General features: G+C 36.0%; 2 protein-coding genes across 4 annotated transcripts in view; both read right to left on the bottom strand.

Moving 5' to 3' along the window:
* The window catches only part of LOC307153099 (pannexin-3-like), a 7,395-nt gene extending 5,130 nt beyond the window's left edge, over nt 1–2,265 (bottom strand). Inside the window, exons 1-2 of the mRNA XM_079862277.1 lie at nt 2,195–2,265; nt 1–165 (exon numbers count right to left, since the gene is read on the bottom strand). The exon at nt 1–165 is cut by the window's left edge and continues 27 nt beyond it. Of these exons, the coding sequence (XP_079718403.1) occupies nt 1–157 (157 nt within the window). The 5' untranslated portion in view covers nt 158–165; nt 2,195–2,265. The remainder of the gene's footprint in view (nt 166–2,194) is intronic.
* A 1,495-nt stretch (nt 2,266–3,760) lies between these two features.
* The window catches only part of pknox2 (pbx/knotted 1 homeobox 2), a 72,092-nt gene continuing 48,952 nt past the window's right edge, over nt 3,761–26,900 (bottom strand). For 2 of the 3 annotated variants that reach the window (XM_079860392.1, XM_079860393.1), the window contains exons 5-12: nt 14,432–14,603; nt 12,054–12,239; nt 10,528–10,663; nt 10,078–10,175; nt 7,508–7,627; nt 7,214–7,290; nt 6,858–7,036; nt 3,761–5,162 (exon numbers count right to left, since the gene is read on the bottom strand). In XM_079860392.1, coding sequence (XP_079716518.1) covers nt 4,921–5,162; nt 6,858–7,036; nt 7,214–7,290; nt 7,508–7,627; nt 10,078–10,175; nt 10,528–10,663; nt 12,054–12,239; nt 14,432–14,603 — 1,210 coding nt within the window. In that variant the 3' untranslated portion in view covers nt 3,761–4,920. The remainder of the gene's footprint in view (nt 5,163–6,857; nt 7,037–7,213; nt 7,291–7,507; nt 7,628–10,077; nt 10,176–10,527; nt 10,664–12,053; nt 12,240–14,431; nt 14,604–26,900) is intronic. The other variant, XM_079860391.1, reaches the window with a different exon arrangement.

The following is a 26,900-nucleotide window of genomic DNA, read 5'->3' as shown; positions in this document are numbered from 1 at the left end:
TGGACACCAGAAGGAGCGGCAGGCCCACGGAAATGAACTTGATGACTTTATCCAATGGCAAATCCAGCTCCAGGTGTCGGATGCGACTGTCCCCATTACTATCCCTCAGCAGGGCATCAGAGAGCATCGCTTGGGCGGCTGCGTTGGCGATAGACATCCTGCCAACTGTGGACGACAACAGAAAATCAAAAGGATATTCTGGTAAGCAGTTTCTTGGTTTAATTTATCACATGTGCTTTCATTCATATTGACACAAAACAAGTCTAATAACATCAATATGAATGCATAAGGGACAACTTAAGTTATCAAGAAGCACTTTGACTTTGATGATGTGGTTTAATAGCAAATGTGATACAAGAACACATGATGAGCCTTACTTGCATGATGATAAAGTATCAAATTAAGCCTTCCATGAAATTATTCCATTAAACAAATTATGTCTTCCATTAAATTCGTTAGCATCTATCCTAGTTCTTATTAACCAAAACCTTTGATGCACTGCCACTTTAACACACAAGTGTTAACGATTATTCGATTGGGCTGTTAGCGCACAACCCAGCGTTGTCGACTTTTTGAACACGTTTTAACCCAGGTTAAGCGCCGTTTTTAGTCCTGGGATATGAAAAAATGCTGGAGCAATAAACAACCAATCATAAGCGGAAATAGCGTGTAGCCTAACTCAGTAAATAGTGATGAGCTTGTGGTCACAAAAATTGTCACGCGCCTTATTTCGTGGTTGATCGTTTGAGGAGGGGGGACAAACGGAAAACAAGTTAATTTGAGTGAAGAAGAGTTGTATTTTTACTTTTGTGGTCCGAAAGGTCTATTCAGTAGAACAATTTTATGGTAGGCTATAGGGATCTCCCAGTCACGTGACCCCTAGCCGTGTGTCAGCCATTTTGACGGTATACATCCGTCAGCTACTCACATTGGCTATACTGTTTATGGACTGTCTAATGGCAATAGATCTATTATTAGGGGTGGGTAATATATTAGGGAGTATATAATAATATAATTATTAGTATAATTGTTTTATAATTAGCCTAAATATTGCAATACTTTGCGCTACAGTATTGATATAATTGCGTGCGCAAAATATCTGAACAGAATCGAGTTTTCCCCCACCACTATTATTAGCTTCAGCTAACTCTTCACGTCATGTCATCGCACTTATTAGCATCACAAAAATATATATCAAGTATACAAGAGGAAGATAGGAATCATAGATCCATATGAAGCACCGCAAGTTCTTTTTACAGGCATTTAATGTGTAGAAAAACTTCCTGACATTGAGTTCGGTGACATTTACAGCTGACGTTACCTTATTCACTTCCCATCACGCTACACCAGAGCTTCATTAAAAGCATACAAAAGCAGGCTATCGGTTGTCATGGACATGTTACAAAAACTGAATAGACGTAAAAAGTCAAGTAACCTTGTATAATTTCATCTCAACTTTATTGTATATTTTACATGCCCTTTTATTATTTGTTTACATTTTTCTTCTTGTACCTTATATCACAAACAGTTGGAAGCCAAGCACCACCATCAACGTTTTGCCTGTATATTGCCGCCAACCACTTGTTTCTCCGTTTTGTTTCTTTCGGGATACGGTATAAAGATAGGCCTATTCCTTTTGTATGATCACGTCTGATCGCAACTGCACAGCATCGCTCGGGCATGATAGAATATCGCGACGAGCTGCAGTATCAATGTAGTTTATACCAGAGCCCGTCTCTGTTTATACTGTCTATGAGTATCACCGGCGGTTTAGCATTTTCTATTCCGTCAAAATGGCTGCTCCAAATGGCGTGACGTCACGCGGGATGTCCCTATACTTACAGGAACAAGAGCGAGACACGCAGTTTAACTGCGGCAGTTATTTAAACAAGTCACGTGCTGTATTAGCGCAAATGACACCGATGTCTCGAATATGCAAACAAAAACTAGACTACTAATAGGCTAACGTTAAACGGGTAGCGTCACATATTCGTCCAATCAATGATACAGACACGACTTGTGAAATGTGAAAAAAACATAATATGCAAATAAGAACATTAACCTGTTAAATGTAGCCTACAGTGTGAAACCTGATTAAGAATGACCTGGGGTTTAAAAACAAAAAAAACAAAAAAAAAAAAAAACAATTGAAGTGTGAAAAGCCCTTATTTGTGTACAGTTGCTCTTACAGTACCTTATGAGTTCTTGTCCAGTAGAGGAATGTATTGTGGATCAATCCAACGGTAAACTGGTCCTGAGACTGGAGAGGAAAGGGATGCTGGCGTGGATCTTAAATACTGGAGGAGGTCTGAGCAAAATGAGAGGCTGTACTGGGCTGGGTTACTGGGTAATTAAAAGAGCCAGAGAGGAACTTTTGAGCCTTCTGTGCTGGGGTAAAAGCAGAGAGAGAGGGTGGAGATGGCCTGCAGGTTTACTGAATTCCCTAACATGCTCATCAGCCCAGTGGCACCAATCCACTTCAAATGCACCCGGCTATGTGGTTTTTCTTGCCTCTGTCATTTCCCGGGTTATTAATACTCTCCGGCCCTGAACAGCCCTGCCTGTGCAGCCATGCTCAAGAGTGCGTACTGGATTGTCACAAACACTGCTATTTCAGATGCATACAGACCTTCACGAAGTTTAGAGCTCACTGGAAGGCTTAACCCATTCATGCCCAATAACGTTAAATTGAACACACTGTACTGAACTTATTAGAAACAAAGATTTCGATGATTGTGAATATTGAGATTGAGGAGTTGGAAATCTGAGTAAACATTCTGAAATGGCAACATGAATTAAAAACTTCCATAGGACAGAATCCAGCAATTGTCTACGCGTATGGAAGGCGTTTAATAACATCTCAAGTCAGCCAAAAATATTCACCAATGAAATAAGAGCTGTATTTGCCAGTGGCCATGAATGGGTTTTTAAAAAATCCTTGCAGGAAATCACGAGGTTTTATTTTTATTCCTTGTTCGGCAGCTAGAGATTTTTATAAAGCCTAACTTTGCCTTTTAGGTTATAGTTATTTAGGTTACAAAAACATAGCGATTTGAGGAACTTTACAGGAGGTCTTAAAGCTGAAATCTTTGTATTACTTCTACAGACCAAAAATACACTTGATTATTTATGAACATTATGATGCTTAAATTAAACATAACAGTAAGCATTTCCCGAAATAAATAGTTCCAAGCAATACTGTGGAACTGTTTATCTTTTGTAAAAAAAAAAAAAAATTGTTACAACAAATGAGTATTTTCACATTAATAGTTTTTATTAATATTTTCAATTACCATTTTATTTATTTTTTTATGTGCTTTTGATATCAATATTTGTAAATAGCCTATCCTATTTATTTATTTTACCTTTTTTTTTTTCAGTTAGTAATTTAAGTGATTCAACTTGCCAAGGAAACATTTATAATTTTCTTTTTGTTCAAGTTTGTCTAATATTTCTAGTTTACTTTATTTCAGTTAACAAAAATGTTGGTAACACTTTACAATAAGGTCTTACTTGTTAACATTAGGTAATGTATTAACTACCATCAATACATTTGTTACAGTATTTATTATTCTTTGCTAATGTTAGTTAATAAAAATACAGCTGTTCACTGTTTGCTCATGTAAGAACAAAGAATAATACATGCTGTAGAAGTCACCTTATTGTAAAGTGTTACCAACATGTTTTAATATGTTTAGCTTTAGTTCACAGTAACAACCCAACAAAATGGTGAATATTATAATTTAGCAATAATTTGTGTGTACTAGTAATACATTCGGTTGGAAAATGACACCCAGGTCCAGTAGAGTCATAGTTTTTAATTATCAAAAATGGTCTACTGAAACACAATAGATTATGACAACAATGTATACAAACAAATAATTAAAAAGCTCCCCTATCATCACTTGCTCTGGAAGAACAATAAAAAAAAAACAACCAAGAAAAGGATAATGAGAAACATGTACTTCACAAAGACCAACTGCAATAACATTCAGAAACATCCTCTGTCTTTTCTAAACATCACATCAGACACAGGTGATTAAATCTGTAGACACAGTTAGCTGAAAAGCTCAGAAATATCTTCACAGTTTTTTGTTTCGTCCTTCACATAAAATAAAGAGGGGCGTTTCAGGGTGTGATACGCACCTGTAAATATGTCTTTTTTTTCCTGCAGTGTTCTTCAGTAAACTTCATTTGTAGGTCCTATACGGTTGCAGAAGGGCACGAGAGTTTTGTTCCTCGCGTGGAAGAGATGCTTGGCACTGGTCGAGTCTTTCAACATGCGTTTGTCTTAAACAAGGCTGATGTTTATTTGCTCAGCCGGCGAATCCAGCGGACAGCATCCTTGTTGATTGTGCCACTGCCTTTTGACAGTTTATAAAATAAATATGAAGTGTCCGGGTAAAATGCATCACTATCAAATGTACATACATTGTGCTGTCAGGCATTTAGATTGTTTGTTTCTTTTTTTAAAACCTCAAAGATTGAATATTTTGTTAAATCTACAAAAAGGAAAAGGAAATAAAACATGCCTAAAACATCCACTCATTGCATGGTTATCAATATGACTGTAAGAGGGTAGACATTATGTCATGCTAAGACACCTGAGAACCAAAGAGACATAATAAACAAAGTAAGGCTTAAATGCATTATATGAATGTGAGTAGCATGACCAGTTGCTTGACGGCCCAATGTACAGTACGTTCTTTGCACAATGTTCCTTCCTCCCTCAAATTCTCACTTTAACATGAATTTTAGCTATTCCTATTCAAGTCCATAGCAGGCCCCTCCTCTTCATTCCGATTGGATGATCCATGGCACTTAGTGTCCACTGGAAACCATTCAGGCAGTGTTGAGATGTGTTGCCATGGGGATGAGTAAGAGTTAAGTCAATTATGTCATTTTCGTCGATCTGATCCTTTATTCGAGTCCTTCGTTGTGATTGAGGCCCAGATCTCTCCGAACCATCTGTCTGCCTCCCTCGCTTTCTTCATCCTCTTCTTCATCTTCCTCCTCATCGATTCCCTCTTCTTCCTCCTCTTCTTCGTCGTCCTCTTCCGTGCCGTCCATGGAGTCGTCAGTTCCTCCCAGCATGGCTTGCTGCATCGCCAGTGTGGCGGAATCAGAGGACAGAGGCTGCAGGCCGTCCATGCCCAGAGAATCTGACAAACACGTGTAGAAACACAAAGAGTCAATTGCAAAAACTCCAGTTTCACAGACAAGGCTTAAGTTAGTCTGATTTAAAACTGATCTGTTTTAATATGTCAATAAATGTTAATAAAATATTTTTTTCTAATGAACGTTTATTGAACTAAGGCCTAATCCTGGCATAATCTAAACCCTGTCTGTGAAACCGGGCCATTGTTATAGTAACATATGCAAAAACATCAACTGTCAGCAACACACTTTCATATATATACAACTGTTCAAAAGTTTGGGATCGGTAAGATTTTTTAAATGTATTTAAAATAAGTATCTTATGTTCACGAAGGCTGCATTTATTTGATCCTGAATACAGTAACAACAGTAATTAAATTTACAATTTAAAATAACTTTTCTATTTTAATATATTTTAAAATGTAATTTATTCCTGTGATGGCAAAGCTGATCCTTTAGAAATCACATGATCCTTCAGAAATGATTCTAATATGATGATTTGGTGCTCAATAAATAATAAACATTTTATAATTATCAGTGTTGAAACAGTTGTGCTGCTTAATATTTTTGTGGAAAGAGTCCTATTTTTTTCAGGATTATTTGATGAATAGAAAGTTTTAAAGAACAGCATTTCAAAAAAATATTTTATAAACATTAAAAAGGTATTATAAACACAAATAGAAATGATAAATATCTTTAATGTTACTGTCACTTTTGATCAATTTAATGCATCCTTGTTGTTATATATATATATATTTATATATACTGTATATATATATAAATACACTGTATTATTTGTCTACATATACACACACATATATTTATTTATTATGCATCATATACATACACATATGTATACAGTATATATATATATATATATATATATATATATATATATATATATATATATATATATATATATATATATATATATTAGGGCTGTCAAACGATTAATCGTGATTAATCGCATCCAAAATAAAAGTTTGTTTTTACATAATATATGTGTGTGTACGGTGTATAATTATTTTCTATATATAAATACACACACATGCATGTATATATTTAAGAAATATTTGCATGTATATACTGTGTATATATATTTATATTATATATAATTTATATTATATATAAATATTTTATATATAAATAACACATTTTTCTTAAATATATATGCATGTGTGTGTATTTATATATAGAAAATAATTATACACCGTACACACACATATATTATGTAAACACAAACTTTTATTTTGGATGCGATTAATCGCGATTAATCGCGATTAATCGTTTGACAGCCCTAATATATATATATGATAAATTATACAAAATACAAAGATTTATATATATATATATATATATATATATATATATATATATAAATATAATATAAATCTTTGTATTTTGTATAATTAATCATATATATATATATATATATATATATATATATATATATATATATATATATATATATATATATAAAATTTCCATTTAAATAGCTGCAGTGGGACACGGTGGGGATTTTAAGTCTGAGGATATACTCAACTCAGACAGAAATATAATAAACTAATTTTATAAAATCACTAAATGTGTCCTTTAATGATTCATATTTTGTCATTTTTAATGTCTAGTATTCAGTTCCGTATATATAATATCTAGTATGTTCATAATATCTGCCATGAGATAATGTTGATATTACTGACTGTCTGAATTGTTTGCCGAGTGGGATCCGTGTGTCTGCAGGACTCCAGCTACAATGGAGTCGGGCCAGAAGCGCTGTGTGGGTCTGTGCTGAGATTTCATCTTCTTGGCTTTGGGGGCAGGGTCAGGATTACTGGCATCCAACATGGGTTGCAGTATACGCCTGCGGGCATTGATAAACCTTTCAAAGAGAGACGAGAGAGAGAGAGAAAAAACGACACTGATATAAGACATATACCAAGATTTTTATTAGACACAATTTGCAAATCATAAACAAGGTTTGTGATTTTGTTCGTGACCATTAGATGGCGCCATTTTGCTGTGGATTACACTAATGCAACAAACTAGTCATTCTTACCAGTTGTTCACCTGTAATAAGGTAAGATTTGTTTGTGCTGCGATTTGTCTTTTCTCATCTTCTGTAGGATAAGGATGCTGGAAAACAAAATTGGGATACAAAAATGTTATACGGTATTATTTAAATGGTGTGCCTTTATTTTTAGTCTTCTGAGGTAACTGTAAATGTTTGTCTTTATCTCTTTGGAGTAAGATCATGAAATCAAGAACCAGATATGATTGAAATGCAGTGCATTTTAAACTCCTCTTTGGCTTGTAGGGCAATAATGGGAGAGGAGAACTTCCTTTTTCTCACCATGAGATGCTGGAAGAGCCAGGAACGCATAATGTTTGTGGCATGTTTGGGAAGGACGCCTCGTTTGTTTTTGGATTTCTTGTCATCGGCGTCCAAGAGTGAGGACAAGTCCAGGTTCACCTTGGAAGAAAGAGAGAAGAGAGACGAGAAAGTGAGTGGGGGAGAGAAAGGGATAGTTGCCACGGAAACAAAGAGAGTCGCCAGTCACCATTTCTTTGGCAAGGGCAGGAATGCCTTCAGTCACCATAGCAACGCAATGGGTAATGATACCTAAAATTAAAGCCAAGGAGGGTGCATTTACAGAAGCCTTTCATCAACTCAAAGAGCTGCAGAAAATGTCGTCAAATTATTATTTTTTTCATCAAACTTATGAAGTACGATTAATGTAAGGCGAGCGAAAATGCAAGAGTTTGTGCGTGACTATTTAAAGGATGCGTGCTAAATTAACTATTTATTTTCCTTTGGTTTACCGCATTCTGAGACTGGCACATTAACATTTCAGAGACGTTTAAGATGCATAATCTACGAGAGCTCTGTGTGCGAATAAATAAATTAATAAAAGAAGAAAAGGAAAAATTAACATTTCCACTTTGAAAATAGGGATAATTAATTTCATGCTACCATTGCCACTGAAAGCCATAAAAAGCAGCAGCTCCCCACTGATTTTAAAATTTTTAAATAAATAAATAATAATCAAGCTCTAAAAACAACCTCCTCATTACATTTGCAGCTGGGTGTCATGTGGTTCTTCCCCCATTCCTCTACTCAAAATACACACACACACACACACACACATTGGGGGAGAGTGTGTGATTCAGGAAGCAGGGTGAATTAATTGGAGGCTTCATGCAGGGGTATTATTACTGAAAGCTTGTCGGAGAAGTAGCTATGGGCAGAACTCTATTCCCAGCTTGCGTGTAGTGAAGCACCTCGGCCCAATGTTGGGGATCCGCACAGGCTCCAGCTGTCTGTCAAACCCTGACTAACCTGACTCATACTTGACAGCAAAGAAAATACTAACTAACAGCTCTAGAATTGCTAAATAAACTGCATCATGTCTATCCTTGAAGCAACCAATGCATCATGAGGTTATCTATGAGCATTAATGTGACACGCCACCTTAGGGGTTTTGCTAACAAATGGACCAATCAGGTTTAGCTCTGACTAAGGCAACAGTTAAATTAAAATAACATTAATAAAAAAAAATAAAAAAATCATGCAAAGTCCATTATTAATTTACATTGTGGGATAAATATATAAATTATATAATTAATTACTATATATATATATATATATATATTAGTAATTAATTATGGTTAATTATGGTTAATTATGGTTAATATGATTAATCAGATTTATTTAAAAATGATTTAATATATATTTTTTTTATTATATACAGTGTATGTGTGTATATTCTAATAAAAAAAAAAAAATATATATATATATATATATATATATATATATATATATATATTATAATTAAAAAAATATATATATATATATATATTAATATAAAATATAAAAATATAGATAATGTATAAAAAATGATATATATATATTAGGGCTGTCAAAAGATTAATCGCGATTAATCGCATCCAAAATAAAAGTTTGTTTTTACATAATACATGTGTGTGTACGGTGTATAATTATTTTCTATATATAAATACACACACATGCATGTATATATTTAAGAAATATTTGCATGTATATACTGTGTATATATATTTATATTATATATAATTTATATTATATATAAATATTTTATATATAAATAACACATTTTCTTAAATATATATATGCATGTGTGTGTATTTATATATAGAAAATAATTATACTCCGTACACAGACATAAATTATGTAAACACAAACTTTTATTTTGGATGTGATTAATCGCGATTAATCGTTTGACAGCCCTAATTTATATATATATATATACATTTTTAAATAACATGTTTATTTTAATTAATAATGAAATAATGTTTGACAAATAAGTTTTAAATTAATAAATTATCCCCCCCTTTCTGGGTCTTATTTGTGAAGAGAAAGGACAACAAAAAATCTGCATAATCTTATGTAAAACAATTATGTAAAACAATTTACAAATTGCATCCACTTCAATGGGGTTGAACGTATGAATGGAGTTATTAATTATTTACACCGAAATTTGTTCTGCTTGTGTTTTATGAATAAGGGCCAATGTTAAATTTAAATTAGTAGGCCATAGACATCATAAGCAGACATAAAAAATGATCAAAATATGCCACTGCAACTGTCTGAAGCCATGTAAATGCATAACAAATAATATTTATGTGTACATTTGTAAATAATTTAGTAATATTTCATATAGACAGAAAAAAAGTGGATGAAGTAGAATGTAAAAAAAACCAGGGCGTCCGTAAACTGAAAGGATCAGGCTATAGAATGCGTCTTTGCAACAGCAGTGATTCCGTGTAGACATGGTGTTGTAGTCTAGAAATAATTCACCAGAATTAGTTGTGAAGATACAGCCCTGCAGTTTCTCTGCATCAAAGCAGAACAGCAAGTGTTGTCTGTCAAGCGGTTTCCCTCACCTGATTGTTTTGGATTTGGATGGTTCCCTGTGGTAACCCCTGGGTTAACACCTGCCCCTGTGAGGTAAGCATTGCCACCGGTTGATACAGCGTCCCACCTGTGGGAATCAGTCACAGACACAGGACTGATGTTATCACAGACTCTACCAGCCTGTTGTTGAAATACTGTAATGCCAATTCACCTCCTGTTCACTGCACCAAAATAAAACAAAAGTGTAGTCGGAACGGATCAAGAAGAGAACAAGGAGTTCTTGTTTTACTGCTAATTAGCTCGATTTCACAGTAATTAGACATTCTGTACTCACAATGGGAGTCAAATTAGTCAAAGAAAAAGCTATACAAATGAAGATAATGTGCATTACTTTCACGAATTTGGACAGGAAAGCTGTTCCGAAAGCTGAGATCTCTGATTTTGGAGCGGGCAAAGGGACTGATGATTGGCCTCCTCACCTGAGACCACCTGAGAGTTGATAGTGGTCATGGCAACGTTGTTCTGTTGCAGCGAACCGGCAGGGACTACGATCCCAGAGGGGTTTATCGTGCTGGAGACAGAGGTGAGGGATGGGGATGAGTTTTGAAGCAGGTCCTGTAAGAGGAGGAGGAAACAGAAATTAGTGTCCACATGTGGATTTCTTGAGGAATATGACTTTGAAAGAAATGTTGTGAACATTGTAAACATGTTATTTATTATTTCAATATTATTTATAAGAACCCAATATAAATGAACACACAATAATTATGCCTGTAAATTCCATAATAAGATATCAATGATATAACATGGAAATAAAACAAACAAAATATAATGGCCTAAATTATCTTCATTTGGGGGCTTTTCTCAAAAAATACAATACCATTTAACAGCTTGGGGTTGGTAAGATTGATATTAATGTTTCTGAAAGAAGTATCTCTATTATACAGAACCCTGCACATAAAATATGTATATCGTGGCCATGAATTAACGGTTTGTTCCCACAAATTACTAATACGCCAGCACGTTTTACTAATTCTTTCCCTCGTTTTAAGTAAATCATGCACATAATATAATAATTAATTGCCTTGTTTTACTAAATCTCGGCCATGTTCTAATAATTTGTTCCCTTTTTTTAGTTCAGTCAAAATGAGAGAACGAATTAGTTCAATATGGCTGGGATTTACTAAAACAAGGAGATTAATTAATTAATTAACCAAGGATGATAACTAAGATATAGTTCTAAAAATCGTTCTAAATTTGAAAGATTATCCAAAGTCCACCCCACAGCTATACCGATAACGGCACAGAGAAACGAAATCGCTGGAATCACTTTCAGAATGATTTTATCTAGCCGATGAACGATAAAAACATTAACAGCCAATCAGAATCCATCCTGCTTAACGAGCTCGAGCATTTAAAGTGACAGACAAGCACGCACTATTACTCTAGATTCTAGATGAAGTTTTGTGCTTAAGAAACATTCCTTATTAACAATTATGAAAACTGTTGTGCTGCTTAATATTGTTTTAATATTATTTTTTCAGGATTCTATGATAAATAGAAGTTCAAAAGAACAGCCTTTATTTGAAATAGAAATCTTTCGTAACATTATAAATGTCTTCAATGCTACTGTCTTTCGATCGGTTTAATGTGTCCTTGCTGAGTTTTTTTATCACTGATCCCAAACTTTTGAACAGTAGTACATATGTGATTAATTCCGATTAATCTGATCAGTTGATTGCCATTTTAATTCAGTTATAATTGATTGACAGTCCTAGATAAAACATCCAAAAGTGTGTGCTTTAAGTCTTCTCACGCAGAGGTCAGCAAAGTTCAGCAGGAGCAGCAAGGGCAAGCCAGATGTGACCTTTTGCATCCCCGGGAGAAGAGCTTGTGTTCGTGCAAGTGTAAATGTTACTGCTGTGAGAGTGTGTGCATTCATATGGCACTGTGTTTATGTGTTAGAAACAACCTTTAGCCTTTAGACTGAAGGTCTGTCAGTCACCTGCTGCAGACCGAGGTTGGTCTGTGATGGTGAATACGGGCCGCCCAGGTCGTTCCGTAGCAGATTGTCACTGTGCATCTTGGTCTTGAGGCAGGTGATGTAACGGTTGCAGAAGTCTTTACAGAGCTCGTTCACCTTCTCCAGCTCCAGCAGGTGGATCCGCAACACCTGGATTGCCTTCACCATCTGTGCCACAGTGTTGGGGGTAACGCATTACAAGTAACGTGAGTTATGTAATCAGATTACTGTTTTCAAGTAACTAGTACAAGTCCTTGTGTTGAGAGAAATGTTGTGTGCGCTTTGTAAACATAAGGGTTAGCATTTAGCATTTAGCACTAAATGTGAGCATTTACTCATCTCACTTGCACAAAAACATATTCAGTATTTCTCAAAATAAATTAAAATTGAAATGCAAACTCGGGATATAACACAAAACTGCAATAATTTTGTTTTATATGTGTTAGGTAATACAAATATACTTGATATAATATACTAATTTTGCTTTTCCTTCAGCCTGAGGTTTATTCATTTCACTTTTTCTAATGAGGGGCCTTTACATTTGCCAAAAACGTAAGGCAACACATTTCTTTCCATAAAAAGTAACTAAGTAATGCAATTAGTTACTTTTTTAGGGAGTAACACACACTATTGTAACACATTACTTTTAAAAGTAACTTTCCCCAACACTGCTATGTCAACACACAAAAATGTATACAGGAAGCAGTTTACAAAGGTGGTCTAAACCAGTGTTACAGGTATTTTACTGATATTTACGTATATACAGTACATACTATTATAGTATTTATTTGTGACTATTTTAAATTAGCTTTTAATTTTATATTTTTAGTTTTCATTTTAAATTTTAGTTTAAGTTTTAGCTTAAATCTTTTGACTTTGTATTAGTTTTTTATTATATTTAGCTATAATTTATAATTATTTCAGTTTTAGTTCTTCAAATTCAACCTCAACATTTTCAAATTTTCATTGGAATTTTTAAGTTTTTAATCAAATATTTATATTGAATTAACTTCATTTAGCAAGATGCCAGTACTGAAAATGAAATTTAAGATACAGCATCTAAACAGACAAAATGAGATGATACAACCTGAAATAAATAAATAAATAAATTTTATTATTTATTTATTTATTGATTCATTCATTTAAATACCAAAGGGAGGATTTTGGACTTGAAGTAACATCTGTTCCTCAAACTAAGCTATAATAGGAATTCAGGATACTTTGAATATAAAGTATTGTCAAGTCACATTTATTTATATTGCGCTTTTTACAATACAAATTGTTTCAAAGCAGCTCAAACAATTTTGCACTATGATATGGGTCACTTTTTTATACTTTATGGTTATTTTTTTTACCATTTATTAAAAATAAAAATAAAAAAAGAGCAGCCAGGACACTCTGGAAAAAAAGATAAGTACATAATAAAGGAATTTCATTTATTAAGGAAATTATTTACATAACCTTAAAAAAAAAAAAAAAAAAAAAAAAATATATATATATATATATATATATATATATATATATATATATATATATATATATATATATATATGTATATATATGAGCTTGCCAGGCCTCCCTGCCACTGCTTGCCTGGTTGCGTTGCTTAATGCTACAAACACTTTCGAGTTCTGCTGATACAGTTGGACGGGACTGAACTTTCAGTTCCAACTACCCGGCATTCAAATAGTCACCGCCCAAAGTCAGAACTCAAGGACGACCAAATGGGCTAAAAAATGCTTTGCCAAGGAGGAGATAAATCTGCCAATTACTGCAGCTCGTTTAATCAGGGCTCAGTGCCATCTCTCTGAGGCGAGAACGAAGCGCAGCGCGGGCGCTATAACTGTCGCGGTGAAGAGTTAGTGAACGGAAGACTCGTGTGTGTGACCAGTGTGTCGTAAAGCACACAGATGCAGAGTTAATTGACTGAGCAGCGCTAGTCGGCCGAGTGCCCCGGTAATGATGAACAGTGACCTTTTTCTTCCTCCTTCCCTTAATTTCTAATTACTGTTAACTGTCTTGCAGGGCACAGAAGAGAAGAGATGATGAATATGAGGGAGAGAGTTAGAGGAAACGAGAACAATAGAGGGGAAAAAAAGAGCTACGGACTAGAGGTGGTCGAGTGTCATTGTGACTAACACTTCTGACTTTTTATTTTCAGTAAAACATTGTTTATTCCTAGTCGTTTTAATGATATTTTAAGCAACAAACTACCTCAGAATTTAAAGTACACAGTGCAAATATGCCAGCAGAGGGCAGTGCAAATATGACATTTAGGTACAGGAAGTAAACAAGTTTTTAAGAGCAGGTAAACAGCTGAACTTGACACAAATAAAGCAAGGAGAGACATGAGTGTTTACCAGGTTGTCTAGTTCAGGGTCCTCACTGAAGAAAGGCTTATGGTCCTGCTCTTGCTGGTGGACGAAGTTCTCGATGTCGACGTCAAAGCTGGCGGAGGTGATGCATTCTGAGCCCTGTGTTGCTTGCTCACACTTCTCGAACAGCAACGCCAGAAGAGGGAAAAGAGGATGTCTGCCGGACACAGAAAGAGATCATATTTAATTATATTACGGTATTTTTTATAGTATTCATCATTTACTGTATCATGCGTAAATTAATGCAGCCTTATGAGCATAATAATTCTTATTAACCCTAATCCTATCCTATCTTATTTTGTATATATCTTTCCACAGATCATGTTTCACATTCTGAAGGAATTAAAGAGTATATACTGTGGATTACACAGTAAGCCATACACCAGTATTTCATATAATAACCAGTTAAGAAGAAAATAACCAGTTTAATTGGTTCAGTCAGGACAGATGACATTACACAGCAGAATATATAATCTTTGTCATCTTCATTTGATTGTAGGCATAAGCTCTGTCTAAAGGTTTCTTCTAGCAAGTTGACATTTGTCATGTTAACAGCATTAACATTTCCTGTATCATCAGAGGATGAATATGTTTGCACTGGTTTAAGCCTGTCCAGAGAGAGGCTTCTGCTGAAGAGCAGACCTAATGAAAGCTCAAATTCACTCAGCTCAGCCTCTTGAAAGCTAAGCCTAGCCTGACACGCAGATTCAATTAAAAAGAAAACAACATCACCACAACAAATGATTAAGGGTCACGCTTTAAGTCAATAAGGACAGCATATAAAAAAACAGTAGGGAGCAATAGGAGATGTTTTAGTTGGCAAATTACAGAATTGTTCAGTGGTTTAAAAGTGGTTATGGTCCCATTTGATGTTGTCATTGTAGTGATCCTGATTGCATTTGTGTCATATAAACTTATGTCACTGTTTCGGAACAATATTTATATATGCATGGTATTTTTTTTTGGGGGGGGGGGGGGGGGTGGGTGCAAATACTTTTTATACTCACCAAGGCTGCATTTATTTGAGCATAAATACAGTGAAAAAAAATTATGAAACATTATTAAGATTTTTAAATATATTAAAACAGAAAAGTTATTTTAAATGTCATTTATTCCTGTGATGTCAAAGCTAAATTTTCGGCATCATTACTCGTCTTCAGTGTCACTTGATCCTTCAGAAATCATTATAATATGCTGCTTTGCTGCTCAAGAAACATTTTTTATTATTATCATCAAACAATGTTAAAAATATTCCATACATTTTTTTTCAGGATTGTTCAATGAAAAGAAATTTCAGAAGATAAATATTTTGTAAATCCTGATATCTGATGCTTTGTCTGTAAATTATGGTTTTATATGTATTTAAAAAGATAACATTTCCAAAACACTTGCTCGCGTGCAATAGCGAGGGGGCATTGATACTTTTTCCTATGCACTGACGTTAGCCAATCATAACAGTGGCTGTTTATGGACAGCACTAAAAGGAGTCGCCCCTTAAAATTGGATCTTTCCAGACAGAGCCTCAGAATGAGGGTTAAAATAATCATTTTCCGCATATAAGAGTAATTTGTTCACAAATCGGACATCATAGCTTGTGCTCTGTTCGTTGTTGCATGCAAGAAACACTATGTCAAAATAGCATCCTATCCTGTCTTGTCCTGTCCTATCCTATCCTATCCTATCCTATTCTGTTCCTATCCTATCCTATCCTGTCATATTTTATTCTATCCTATCCTATCCTACCCTCTCCTATCCTATCCTATATCCTATATCCTATCCCATATCCTATCCTAATTTGTACACAAATCGGACATCATAGCTTGTGCTCTATTTGTTGCTGCATGCAAGAAATACTATGTCAAAATAGCATCCTATCCTATCCTGTCCTATCCTATCCTATCCTATCCTATCCTATCCTATCCTATCCTATCCTATCCTATCCTATCCTATTCTGTTCCTATCCTATCCTATCCTGTCATATTCTATTCTATCCTACCCTCTCCTCTCCTCTCCTATCCTATCCTATCCTATCCTATATCCTATACCATATCATATCCTATCCTAATTTGTACACAAATCAGACATCATAGCTTGTGCTCTGTTCGTTGTTGCATGCAAGAAACACTATGTCAAAATAGCATCCTATCCTATCCTGTCCTATCCTATCCTATCCTATCCTATCCTATCCTATCCTATCCTATCCTATCCTATCCTATCCTATCCTATTCTATCATATCCTATCCTATCCTATCCTATCCTATCCTATCCTATCCTATCATACATCCTATATCCTATCCCATATCCTATCCTATCCTATCCTATCCTAATTTGTACAAAAATCGGACATCATAGCTTGTGCTCTATTTGTTGTTGCATGCAAGAAACACAATGTCAAAATAGCATCCTATCCTATCCTATCCTATCCCATATCCTATCCTATCTCATATCCTATCCTATCCTATCTTATCCTATCCGTGTTCTTGTGTGTGTATATTTTTTTTCCCTCGCGGAGCCTGTTTGAGAGACTGAGAGAAGCTGTGAGACTGGGTGAGGGGCCCAGGCTCCGGCTGTAACCCACCACTCTCATTTGCAGCCTTTAATAGCTGGCTATATTAGACTCTAATCTGCCTGATCCCAATTTAATGCCGCTCCCTCCAGCTGACGTGACAGGAATACTAAACAGACTCGCAATGCTGAGCAGCGAGGCGATCTGCGCTCCCTCCGGGCTCGTCCCGCTCCCCTCCGCCGTGCCAGTCCCTCTTCCTCTCTCCCCTCCCCAGTCACAGTAAATCCTGGAGGGCATTGCTGGGTTATCTCTCTCCTTCTCTCTCTTCGCAGGCCTGGATCATAACCCGGACACAGCCCGAAAGGCCCAAAGCCAAAGGATGCTATCAATTTAGCTCTCTGAGGATTTGGCAAGTAGGCTGAGGAACAAACTACCCAGAAATTAGAGCATAAAATCGAATTGGAAAGTTAAGCCACAAGGTACAGGTTCATCTGAAGACTCACATTCCCTGAAGTCTAATAAGGCTGCATTACCTTCATTAGGAGGTTACATTTCATAACATTTATCTGCAGCAGAAACTGTGAGCTTTTTGGAAACTTCAGTCAAGTCTTGAATACAAATGCGATGACGGACGAGTAGCAGCTCTTATTCTGAAAAGAACATTGCATTATCTCAGATGACATGCCAATCGCAGTAAAATCTTTGTTACTAAAGATGGACAGAACACTTAGAGCAGTTACTCTATAAACTAATTGCCTCAGTTGTTTCGAAGGCTAAATGAGGGTAGAAAAACTTTTAAATGTAATCTGATCTCTCTGAGCAACTCCAGACTTTTAAATCTCTTCATCTATGCGGTCTGGATGAGGCAGTGTGCCGCAAAGTGCAGAGCTAATCAGTTAATCTTTCAAAATGTGCCGGTTAAAATGAAACACTTAATGCTATTTGTCTTTAACCTTTAGTTATTATCACCTCTCAACTCTTGCGGGAAAGACTGTCCAGGCAGCCATCCTTCAAACGTAAAAGTGTAGGCTCATATAGTTGGAAACAGAGGGGCCATTAGAAGGACTTTTACATTCTATGATGGGCAAACTACTGATGTACTGATGTCATTAAAAAAAGTAGCCAAAGCTTCTTTGAATTCACTCATCAGATAATCCAGATCAAGACGTCTTTCTTTTGCATCCTTTGCTCTTCTGGCTAGGCATAAAAACAAATGATTTTACTAATGTAATTCAAAGAACAAACAAATTATTCTTATGAGCAGGTTCTTGTAATGAAATACAGTTTTGGTTCCCATTGACTTCCATTGTATGGACAAAAAATACAATGGAAGTCAATGGGAACAGAAACTGTTCTATTGTACAATGTATTCTGCAGAAAAAAAGGAAAGTCAAACCAGTTTGGAATGACATGAGGGTGAGCAAACCTTATCACTTTAAGGTTTGAAAAAACAAACAAACAGAAAAAAAAAGAAAAGCCTAACTTTAGCCACTCTGTGTTTAAGACCACTCCAAATCATGACATGTCTTTCTTTTGCATATTCTGCTTTCGATGGCTAAGCATAAAAACAAACTAGTGTAATTCAATTCACAATCAAATGATTCGTATGAGCAGTTTTTTATAATGAAATGAATTAGTAAAAAAGACTAATTGAATCGCTGAATCTGTGAGTGGAAACTGAATTAGCATCTCACTTATTTATTGAACTGTATGGCCTCAAAATATACAGAGAACTGCATAATTAATGTTGGTTTAAAATTATAAATAAACAAACACACTAGTAGTCTGATTCACAAACAAATGTCTCTTTTGAAAAGGTGGTTTTAATGAAAAAAGAAAAAGAAAAACCAAACGTTAGCCATTTTAGACCTCTCATTAGATAATAAAAATCATGACGTGTCTTTTTTTTTTTGCATCTTTTGCTCTTCGGTGGCTAAGCATAAAAACTAAAGTAATTAAGTTCACAATGATTCGTATGAGCAGCTTCTTATAATGAAATGAATCAGTCAATCGAGTTGTCTAATAATTGAGTTGCTGAACTTTTCCGCTGACTCTTATGACCAGGTGCTATAAATCAAATGAATCGTTAATGAAGTCTCACAAACTCCAGACTTTAAAAAAATAAACGCTACATTTATATAGCCAGATTTACAATGGTAATCCTGCTAACGTATGATGATACAGTCATCTTATATAGCACTGCGTCTGTACCTCCTCAAACATCATGAGGCACCTAGAGCTGGTAACGTGCCAGAACAGAGAGATGTTATCTGCAGTGCAGAGGTCTCAGGATGAAGGCAGTTGGGGAACTATTAACCCATAAAAGTGTCATTTACTGAGGTAAGAGTCAGCAGAACTGACCCTGCGAACTGACGATTAAAGCCGGATATGGCGTTTTTATTTCCATTCGACGAATGGATTTCATCGTCTTAGCTAATGAGACATTTAAGGCTTAGTCTAATTGGGCTTATACCTGTTTTTTGATACCAAGCTCAATATTTTAGCATAGTGGTTTCAAAGATTTAAGCCCTCGAAGATTAAAAAAAAAAAGTAAATAGCAAATAAATAAATCTTTTCCAAGAAACAAAAAAAAGCACATCAAAGCAATTCCGAGTCCAAAACTAAAGCTGGACACATTTTCATGCTAGCTCTAGCTGCATTTGTTTTGGTATCGTGGTGGGCCACCCACGGGCTGCTGGGGAGATGGGGGTGTGCTCTCTGTGTGCTCACCCGGTATGTTTGCCATCCTAATCAGGGCGAGCCAGTGGCTGCTGGCTTTATTAAACCCAGTCTGGGGTGCTCCCACGCTGAGACCGCTCCTCACACACACACACACACGTTCACATGAACACACACTCCCTCCTCCAGGCTGCATGTCTGGAGCTCAACCTGTATTGGGGGCGCGCACACACAAACATACCACTCGCCATCAGGGTTTATATGGGACCCCTACTGCTGCATTTCAATGAGTGGCGCTGCTCTTTTTCAACTGTTTTCCCCTCTCTCTCTCTCTTTCACCTGCAGGGTAACGGGTAGCTGCGGCCTGTTGTTATACATAGTGATGGGTAGTTCGGTTCTTTTCCGCGAACCGGTTCTTTCGGACAGTTCGTTTCAATGAACCGGTTCACCAGTTCTTTTACGTCCTCACGTAATGACGTCAATTCTATCATCCCGGCGGATAAAAATACATTCAAATAAAGGCATTTGTAATCATAACTTCAGTTAAATAATAATAATCATCGTCATAATCATCTTGGATAAGTTTTTTACATTTACGTCTTGCAAATGAACCCTGTGCAGGCGATGTGTAAACGCGGATATTTTACATGTCTTAAAGATATAAGTGAATAAACTGGTCTTCATCAATTTGATTTTATTTGTTATTAAATAAACGTACATTTCGCCGAATTCGGCCCCTCATTTAAGTCATCGGTTCACCCGTGCTCGTGTATCAGCACAGTTATGCAGTTCAAGTGAAAGATCGGTTCAGAGACGGTGCTATCACGCATGCTCAGTATCTCCAGCTCATCGGTTATCGGTTCTGTACTGGTGATCCGAGAACCGCTGTGCCTGTACGTTCGGTAGTACGCGCATGCTCACATATCTCATTTCAGTGAACTGTTGGATTTATTGGAGTAAAATGTACTCCGGGATATTGGTTTATTTCGAGTCAGAGGAACTGTCAGGCATGTCTGAAAGTGAGTAACTTTAGCAACTTATGGATCAGCGCTGACTCGAGACGCGAACTGTTTTGAACGATTCAGTCCGATTTTAGTGTACTGGTTCGACCGGTTCACTAAAAAGAACCGGTTCAAAAGAACGATTCGTTCACGAACCGGACATCACTAGTTATACACTGCCGGGTCTTTTCATTGGACCATAGGTGCTAATATAGAGGTCAATAAATACAGAGATGCCACATAAAAGCAATCATAGGTTTTTAACATGCTATGAATAATGCATGAGCAGGACTTAACAATGCAAAGGTAAGTACACTGTAAATACACGTAAACTGTAAAATAAAGTGCAACTGATTTTGCTGTACAGTTGCTAGGGTGTTCTGGGTAGTGTCTAGGGCGTTGCTATGGCTGGTCAGGGTGATTTGTAGGGTTTTGCCAACGCTATCTCAAAACCAATTCGTACAAATTCGTACGAGTGATTAAATGGTGGCTAATTCGTACGAATTGTCTAAACCCACATGATGGGTAGGTTTAGGGGCCAGGTCAGGAATTCATACGAATTGGGCAACTCGTAAAATATGTACGATTTAGCAAAAATCGTAATAATTCGTACAAATGAGGTCGTATGAATTCGTATGAATTAGCCACCTCGTAAAATTCGTTAGTTTCTATAGGGCGATGGCTGGTCAGGGTGATTTGTCGGGTTTTGCTATACAGTTGCTGGGGTGTTTCTAGGTAGTTTCTAGGGCGTTGCTATGGCTGGTCAGAGTGATTTGTAGGGTTTTGCTATACAGTTGTTAAACCTGTTGTTATATAGCTCTCTCTCAAACCAGTTTGAATGGTTGCTAGGGCACTGCTAGTGTATGTGGTTTCTAGGCTGGTCTGAGTGATTTGTAAGGTGTTGCTATGTAGTTGCTAGGTTGTTGTGAGTGGTTTCTAGTCTGTTGCTATGGCATTCTGGGTAATTGCTAGGGGGTTGGTATGTGGTTGCCAGGGTGTTGCTATACAGTTGTTAAGTATTTTAAGTAAATTATTTTTTTGTGGTTGCTAGGGTGTTTTTCATGGTTTCTAGGGCACTGCTACTGTATGCATTGCTAGGCTAGCCTGGAGGTTGTGAAGGGTGTTGCAATGTACTGTAGTTGCTAGGGTGTTTTGAGTTGTTTATAGAGTTGCTATGGTGATCTGAGTGGTTGTTAGGGCATTACTACTGTGTGTAGCTGCTAGTATGGTCAAATTGGGGTTTTAGACTGTTGCTATGTGGTTGCCAAGTCTCTATGAAATAATATTCAAAAGATATAGAGATTTGAGCAGTCCTCTAACCCTGAGCAATAACATTTCCTTAGCAAGCACAGCTAACAAGTATTAGATTCATTCAAAGACTTTACTAGCTCTTGCTAACACGAACACACACGTTCAATCTTCAGACAGTAAGATTGGGTTCGATCTTCAGACAGTCAGTCTGTGAAGTTCAGAACACTGTGCACCCTGGAGACACAAGACAGGATAAAATGGAATAAAACTCGACGTCTACGGTTTTAAATTGAGGAACAAAATCTTACTCGGATATAAATGTGCCCTCAGAGATTTCCTGAGATACTTTGAGTTCTATTTACCATAATCTGCCAGTAACAATCTAAAAAAATACATCCTTTAAGCCGGGCTCAGACTACAGGAGTTTCAGGCTGATTTATTTGACCCAAATTATCTGGTAATGTGAGGCATTTACAGGTCAAATCTTTAACCTCTCGATCTGCTCGCAGACACATTGGGGTCGACAATATCAAACATGTTTGATATTTAGGATTTTAAGACTGTGATTAAGTCAGTACTTCTACAATAGCCAACGAGAGACAAGTCTACAAGGAGAAGGATGTGACAGAACTTTTGAAATGGCGACCGTGAAACAACAAGCAGCTGTACAGGTCTGGTGGACAATGGAGATGGAGGAACGGCTGGTCGAACACGACTGCCTTTATAATGTCTCCTCATATAATGTCTACAGCAAGTTGCTGCGACACAGTATCCATTTCGTTTACATCCGCTTCCCCGTGAGATCACATGCTAAATCTAGCATGATCATCTTAAGAATATCTTGTTGTGTGACTAGCCATGATTTTCAAATCTTGTAGTGTGTGTAGGTTTGAGATTTGAAAGAAGAAAATGGGTGAATATTCTTCTTATGTGCGTGATGCAACCGGATTTCACTATCGGTTAAGATTTAAAAACTCCTGTAGTCTAAGCCCGGCTTTAGCCTTATGCTCATGATTTAGGACTGACTCACTCTCAGGATAAATCTATGGCTTGGATAAGATGACTTACTCTGGGTGGTATAGAAATCGCAGCACCATTAGTAAGAGAGAGAGAGTCGTTAAGATGTTGGGCACCAAATGACTGCAAGAGCTCCCCAACAGCGAATGTAAACAGAATTTATGGTGCATTACAGCGGCTGTGGAGAACTGGCTCACCATTTCCTCTCTGGCTGTCAAATTAAAAGCACTCCTGTTGGGACTGATATGCGCTGCTGCCACTGCTGGGTCTTCTAAAGCTGTTCTCCAACTCTCTAATTTCCTTTTCCTTTTCTGTTTTCTATTTCCTCCCTCATTCTCTCTGTTCCATCAGTCTATGACACCCCTGATCCACTGGAGCTCAATGAAGACAGCATGACTGTGCACCACAAGACTGAAATCCAGTATCAATGTAAATCCACTCAGCACCCGCCAGTCTGAGTCATGGCGAGAGGGGAAAGAAACACATAAACCCCATTCAGATGTTTCAATAAAATAATATAAGCACACCTATGGGGGTCTGAACACTATACATAAACATAAATACTTCAAAATATGGATGTTGAGAGGTGCGACGCATTCTGTACACACAAAACAGATTTTCATTTTGAAGGATTAATTATGGATTACAATGGATGCAAATCATGAATATATTGATTACATTTGATTTGCTTATAGTAAAAGCCTAATTTATTTAGACTTTGGATGAGTCGATATTATAATTTTGTGCCTGAGGAATGAAGGATTGAATCCCATTTTCACCAATTATTTTTCCCATTAGTTTGAGTTTTAAGTTTATCTTAATTTATATAATAATTTTATTAAATTTTTCAGTGATAAAAATATTTGCTGGGTTTCTTTGTTTGGTTATGAAACTCTCTGACTTCCCATCTGAGTTTCCTTTCCATCTCGCTTTTATCTTTGTGGAAGAGTGCTGAATTTTACACCCTCAGGAACTTCTTTGGATACATATTACAATTTCATCTCCTGAATTTTATTGGAGCTAATTTTGGATATGTCGCAAGTACCCCACAGGAAAGAGACCCCCTGCCTCGTTTCTAATAAGAAGAGAAGGTCTCGGATGCTTTAAAAGAGAGTGCAGTAACTCGTTAAGATAATTACTGTATCGCACATTTATTCTACTGTTAATAATTAAGCAACACATGCCAGAGCATAGACTCAACAACTCAAACTCGCAATAATGGCAATTAGAGAAACGAAAGGTGCAGAAATAAACACCAACCTGCCAAATTGAATCAAAACAATACATGAGGACGTAGTATAAACAAACAGCTATGAATTATTATTTTTTTGCTCTGTTAAATGCCCATAATAGTTTGGGAGGTGAGATGCATGTTGCTTTATACTCTGCATAATAAAGTTAGGGGTCGGGAAGATGTTTTAATGCTCAACAATGCTGTATTTAAAGTATATTATCAAAGATCAGTAAAAAAAAAAAAAAAAAAAAAAATGTATATATATAATTTTTTTTTTTTTTATGAAATTTATTCCTGTGATCATTACTCCAGTCTTCAGTGTCACATGATCCTTCAGAAATTATTCTAATATGCTGATTTGGTTTTTGTTTTTTATTAACAAATGTTAAAAACAGTTATGCTGCTTAATATTTTTTTGTGGAAACTGTGCTACACTTTTTCATGGTTCTTTGATGAATATAAAGATCAAAAGAACAACATTTATTTTAAATATTTATATTTTTGTTACAATGTAAATGTCCTTACTTTCACGTTTGATCAATTTACTGCATCCTCTCTGGATAAAAGTATTAATTTCTTAATTTCAAAACAAATTAATTTCACCCCAAACTTTTGAACAGTAGTGCATATAGTAAACATAATGCATTTTTTGGAGGGTGGCAAATTAATGCCTCTGAGGTGACAAATATTTTATCCAAAGCTACTTATGTTTATGTATACATTTTATAAGTATGTTTTTCTGGGAATCAAACCCACAACTATGACGTTGCCAGCGATCCTTTTCTGTTGTGCCTCAGCATGTACACGGTTGCTTGGCCAATAAAAATGTATGTCCTGAATTTAAGAGATTGACTGGGCAATTATGAGTAATTACAATACATATATTTGCATCCATATTTTACATTTATTTTTCATTTAGCAGATATACTGTATGTAAAATGACTTACAAATGAGGTATAATGAAACATATAATGAAATATCTAAATAAATCCCAATTATTTAAGTAGCAAAAATGTATTATCTGATGAACATTACATTTCTTATTCCTTATTTGTATCATTCTTTTTTGCACAGTATACTTTCTGTATATTTTTACACAAAATGCATTATACACCTGACAGTACTAGACATCAGGTCTAATACAAATTCTCTTTGGTTTCTATTTCACCTGTGCGTTTTCATTGTGCCGGATGAGGATCAGAACAAGTTATAAGTGATGGCTCTCTGTTGCGCCTTTGAATATTAAGAGCACTTAAGACGTGTCATGTAGGATGAAACCAGAAATCTGTGTGTACGAGAGAGAGAGAGGAGGTGGTGAGATATATACGGCGAGTGAGAAGCTGAGTATATGTGACTAGGAACGAGAGGGAAGTAGGAGCAGACACTATGTGTGTGTTTGTGTACGTAGTGTGAATGTAGGCTGAGTCTAGGCTTTATTTTCACACCGCCTGCAGGCCGCCTCCGGCTGGCTGCTCACATCAAAGGCAGTTTTCTCTCTCTGAGGAGCTGAGAGACTGCGCCCCAGGCCTGCCCAGGCCTTCACAGACCTGCCTCAGGGGTTAGCGTCAAACCACGGGCCTCTGCCACGCCGCCGCGAGACACCGCTAATCATAGCCAGCGCAAAGCCGGTCGAACGAGCCCTCGCGGCTGCCTTCACACAGGACCCGGTGATGCTACGATATGCATGCGGCTCGCAAACAGCCGCGATGTGATCAACCGGGAAGGGGAGGATTGGGAATGAGTTTTTAAGTATTTAAAGTGTCAGTGTGCCATGTATTATTTACTTCATGAATAAACGAGAAAAATATGACTTATGCAGGCGTGTTGCTATCCAAATCAAGTGTCTAGTCTGTATGCTTGTATTTAGATCAATATGTTATGAGGGTTTCAAATAACTATAAAACTGCATAATTTATATCTGATGGGAACAATGGCGTACAGGTATATAATATTCACTGGAAAAATAAAAGAACACAAAAACTTTCATACTTTGTTAAATATTACACACATTACTGTTGAAAAGTTTGGGGTCAATATGATTTTTTTTGTTTTTGTTTTGAAAGAAAGAAAGAAAGAAAGAAAGAAAGAAAGAAAGAAAGAAAGAAAGAAAGAAAGAAAGAAAGAAAGAAAGAAAGAAAGAAAGAAAGAAAGAAAGAAAGAAAGACTTGTATTCAGCAAGGACACAGAAAATCATTTAGAGATAGAATAGAACATGTTAAATAGGATAGACATTTATAATGCTACAAATTATTTCTTTTTCAAATAAATGGTGTTCTTTTGAACTTTCCATTCATCAATTAATCTTGAATAAAATATAGAATGGTTTCCACAAAAATATTAAGCAGCAAAATTGTTTTCAACATTCATAATAAGAACCAAATCAGCAGAATGATTTCTGAAGGATCATGTGACACTGAAGACTGGAGTATTGGCTGCTGAAAAATCAGATTTGCCATAAAATGTTTATATATATATATATATATATATATATATATATATATATATATATATATATTCAAATAGAAAACAGTTATTTAAAATGTTAATAGTATTTCACAATATTACTGTTTTTACTGTATATTTTATTATCAAAAACAGGAATCCTTGGTGAGCATAAGAAATGTCTTTCAAAGACATTTAAAAAAATCTTAGCAACGTTAAACTTTCTAATGGCAGTGTATGCCATCCAAAAACATCATTGCATCGTGTTGCCCATCATTGCATCATATAAGCACTACTCACATTTTCTTCAGAGAAAGTAAAAAT

This window comes from Squalius cephalus (genome assembly GCF_949319135.1).
Source record: "Squalius cephalus genome assembly, chromosome: 24".
Lineage (NCBI taxonomy): Eukaryota > Metazoa > Chordata > Actinopteri > Cypriniformes > Leuciscidae > Squalius > Squalius cephalus.
The sequence above is the reverse complement of the archived record's forward strand: the minus strand, read 5'-3'. Positions and strand labels throughout refer to the sequence as shown.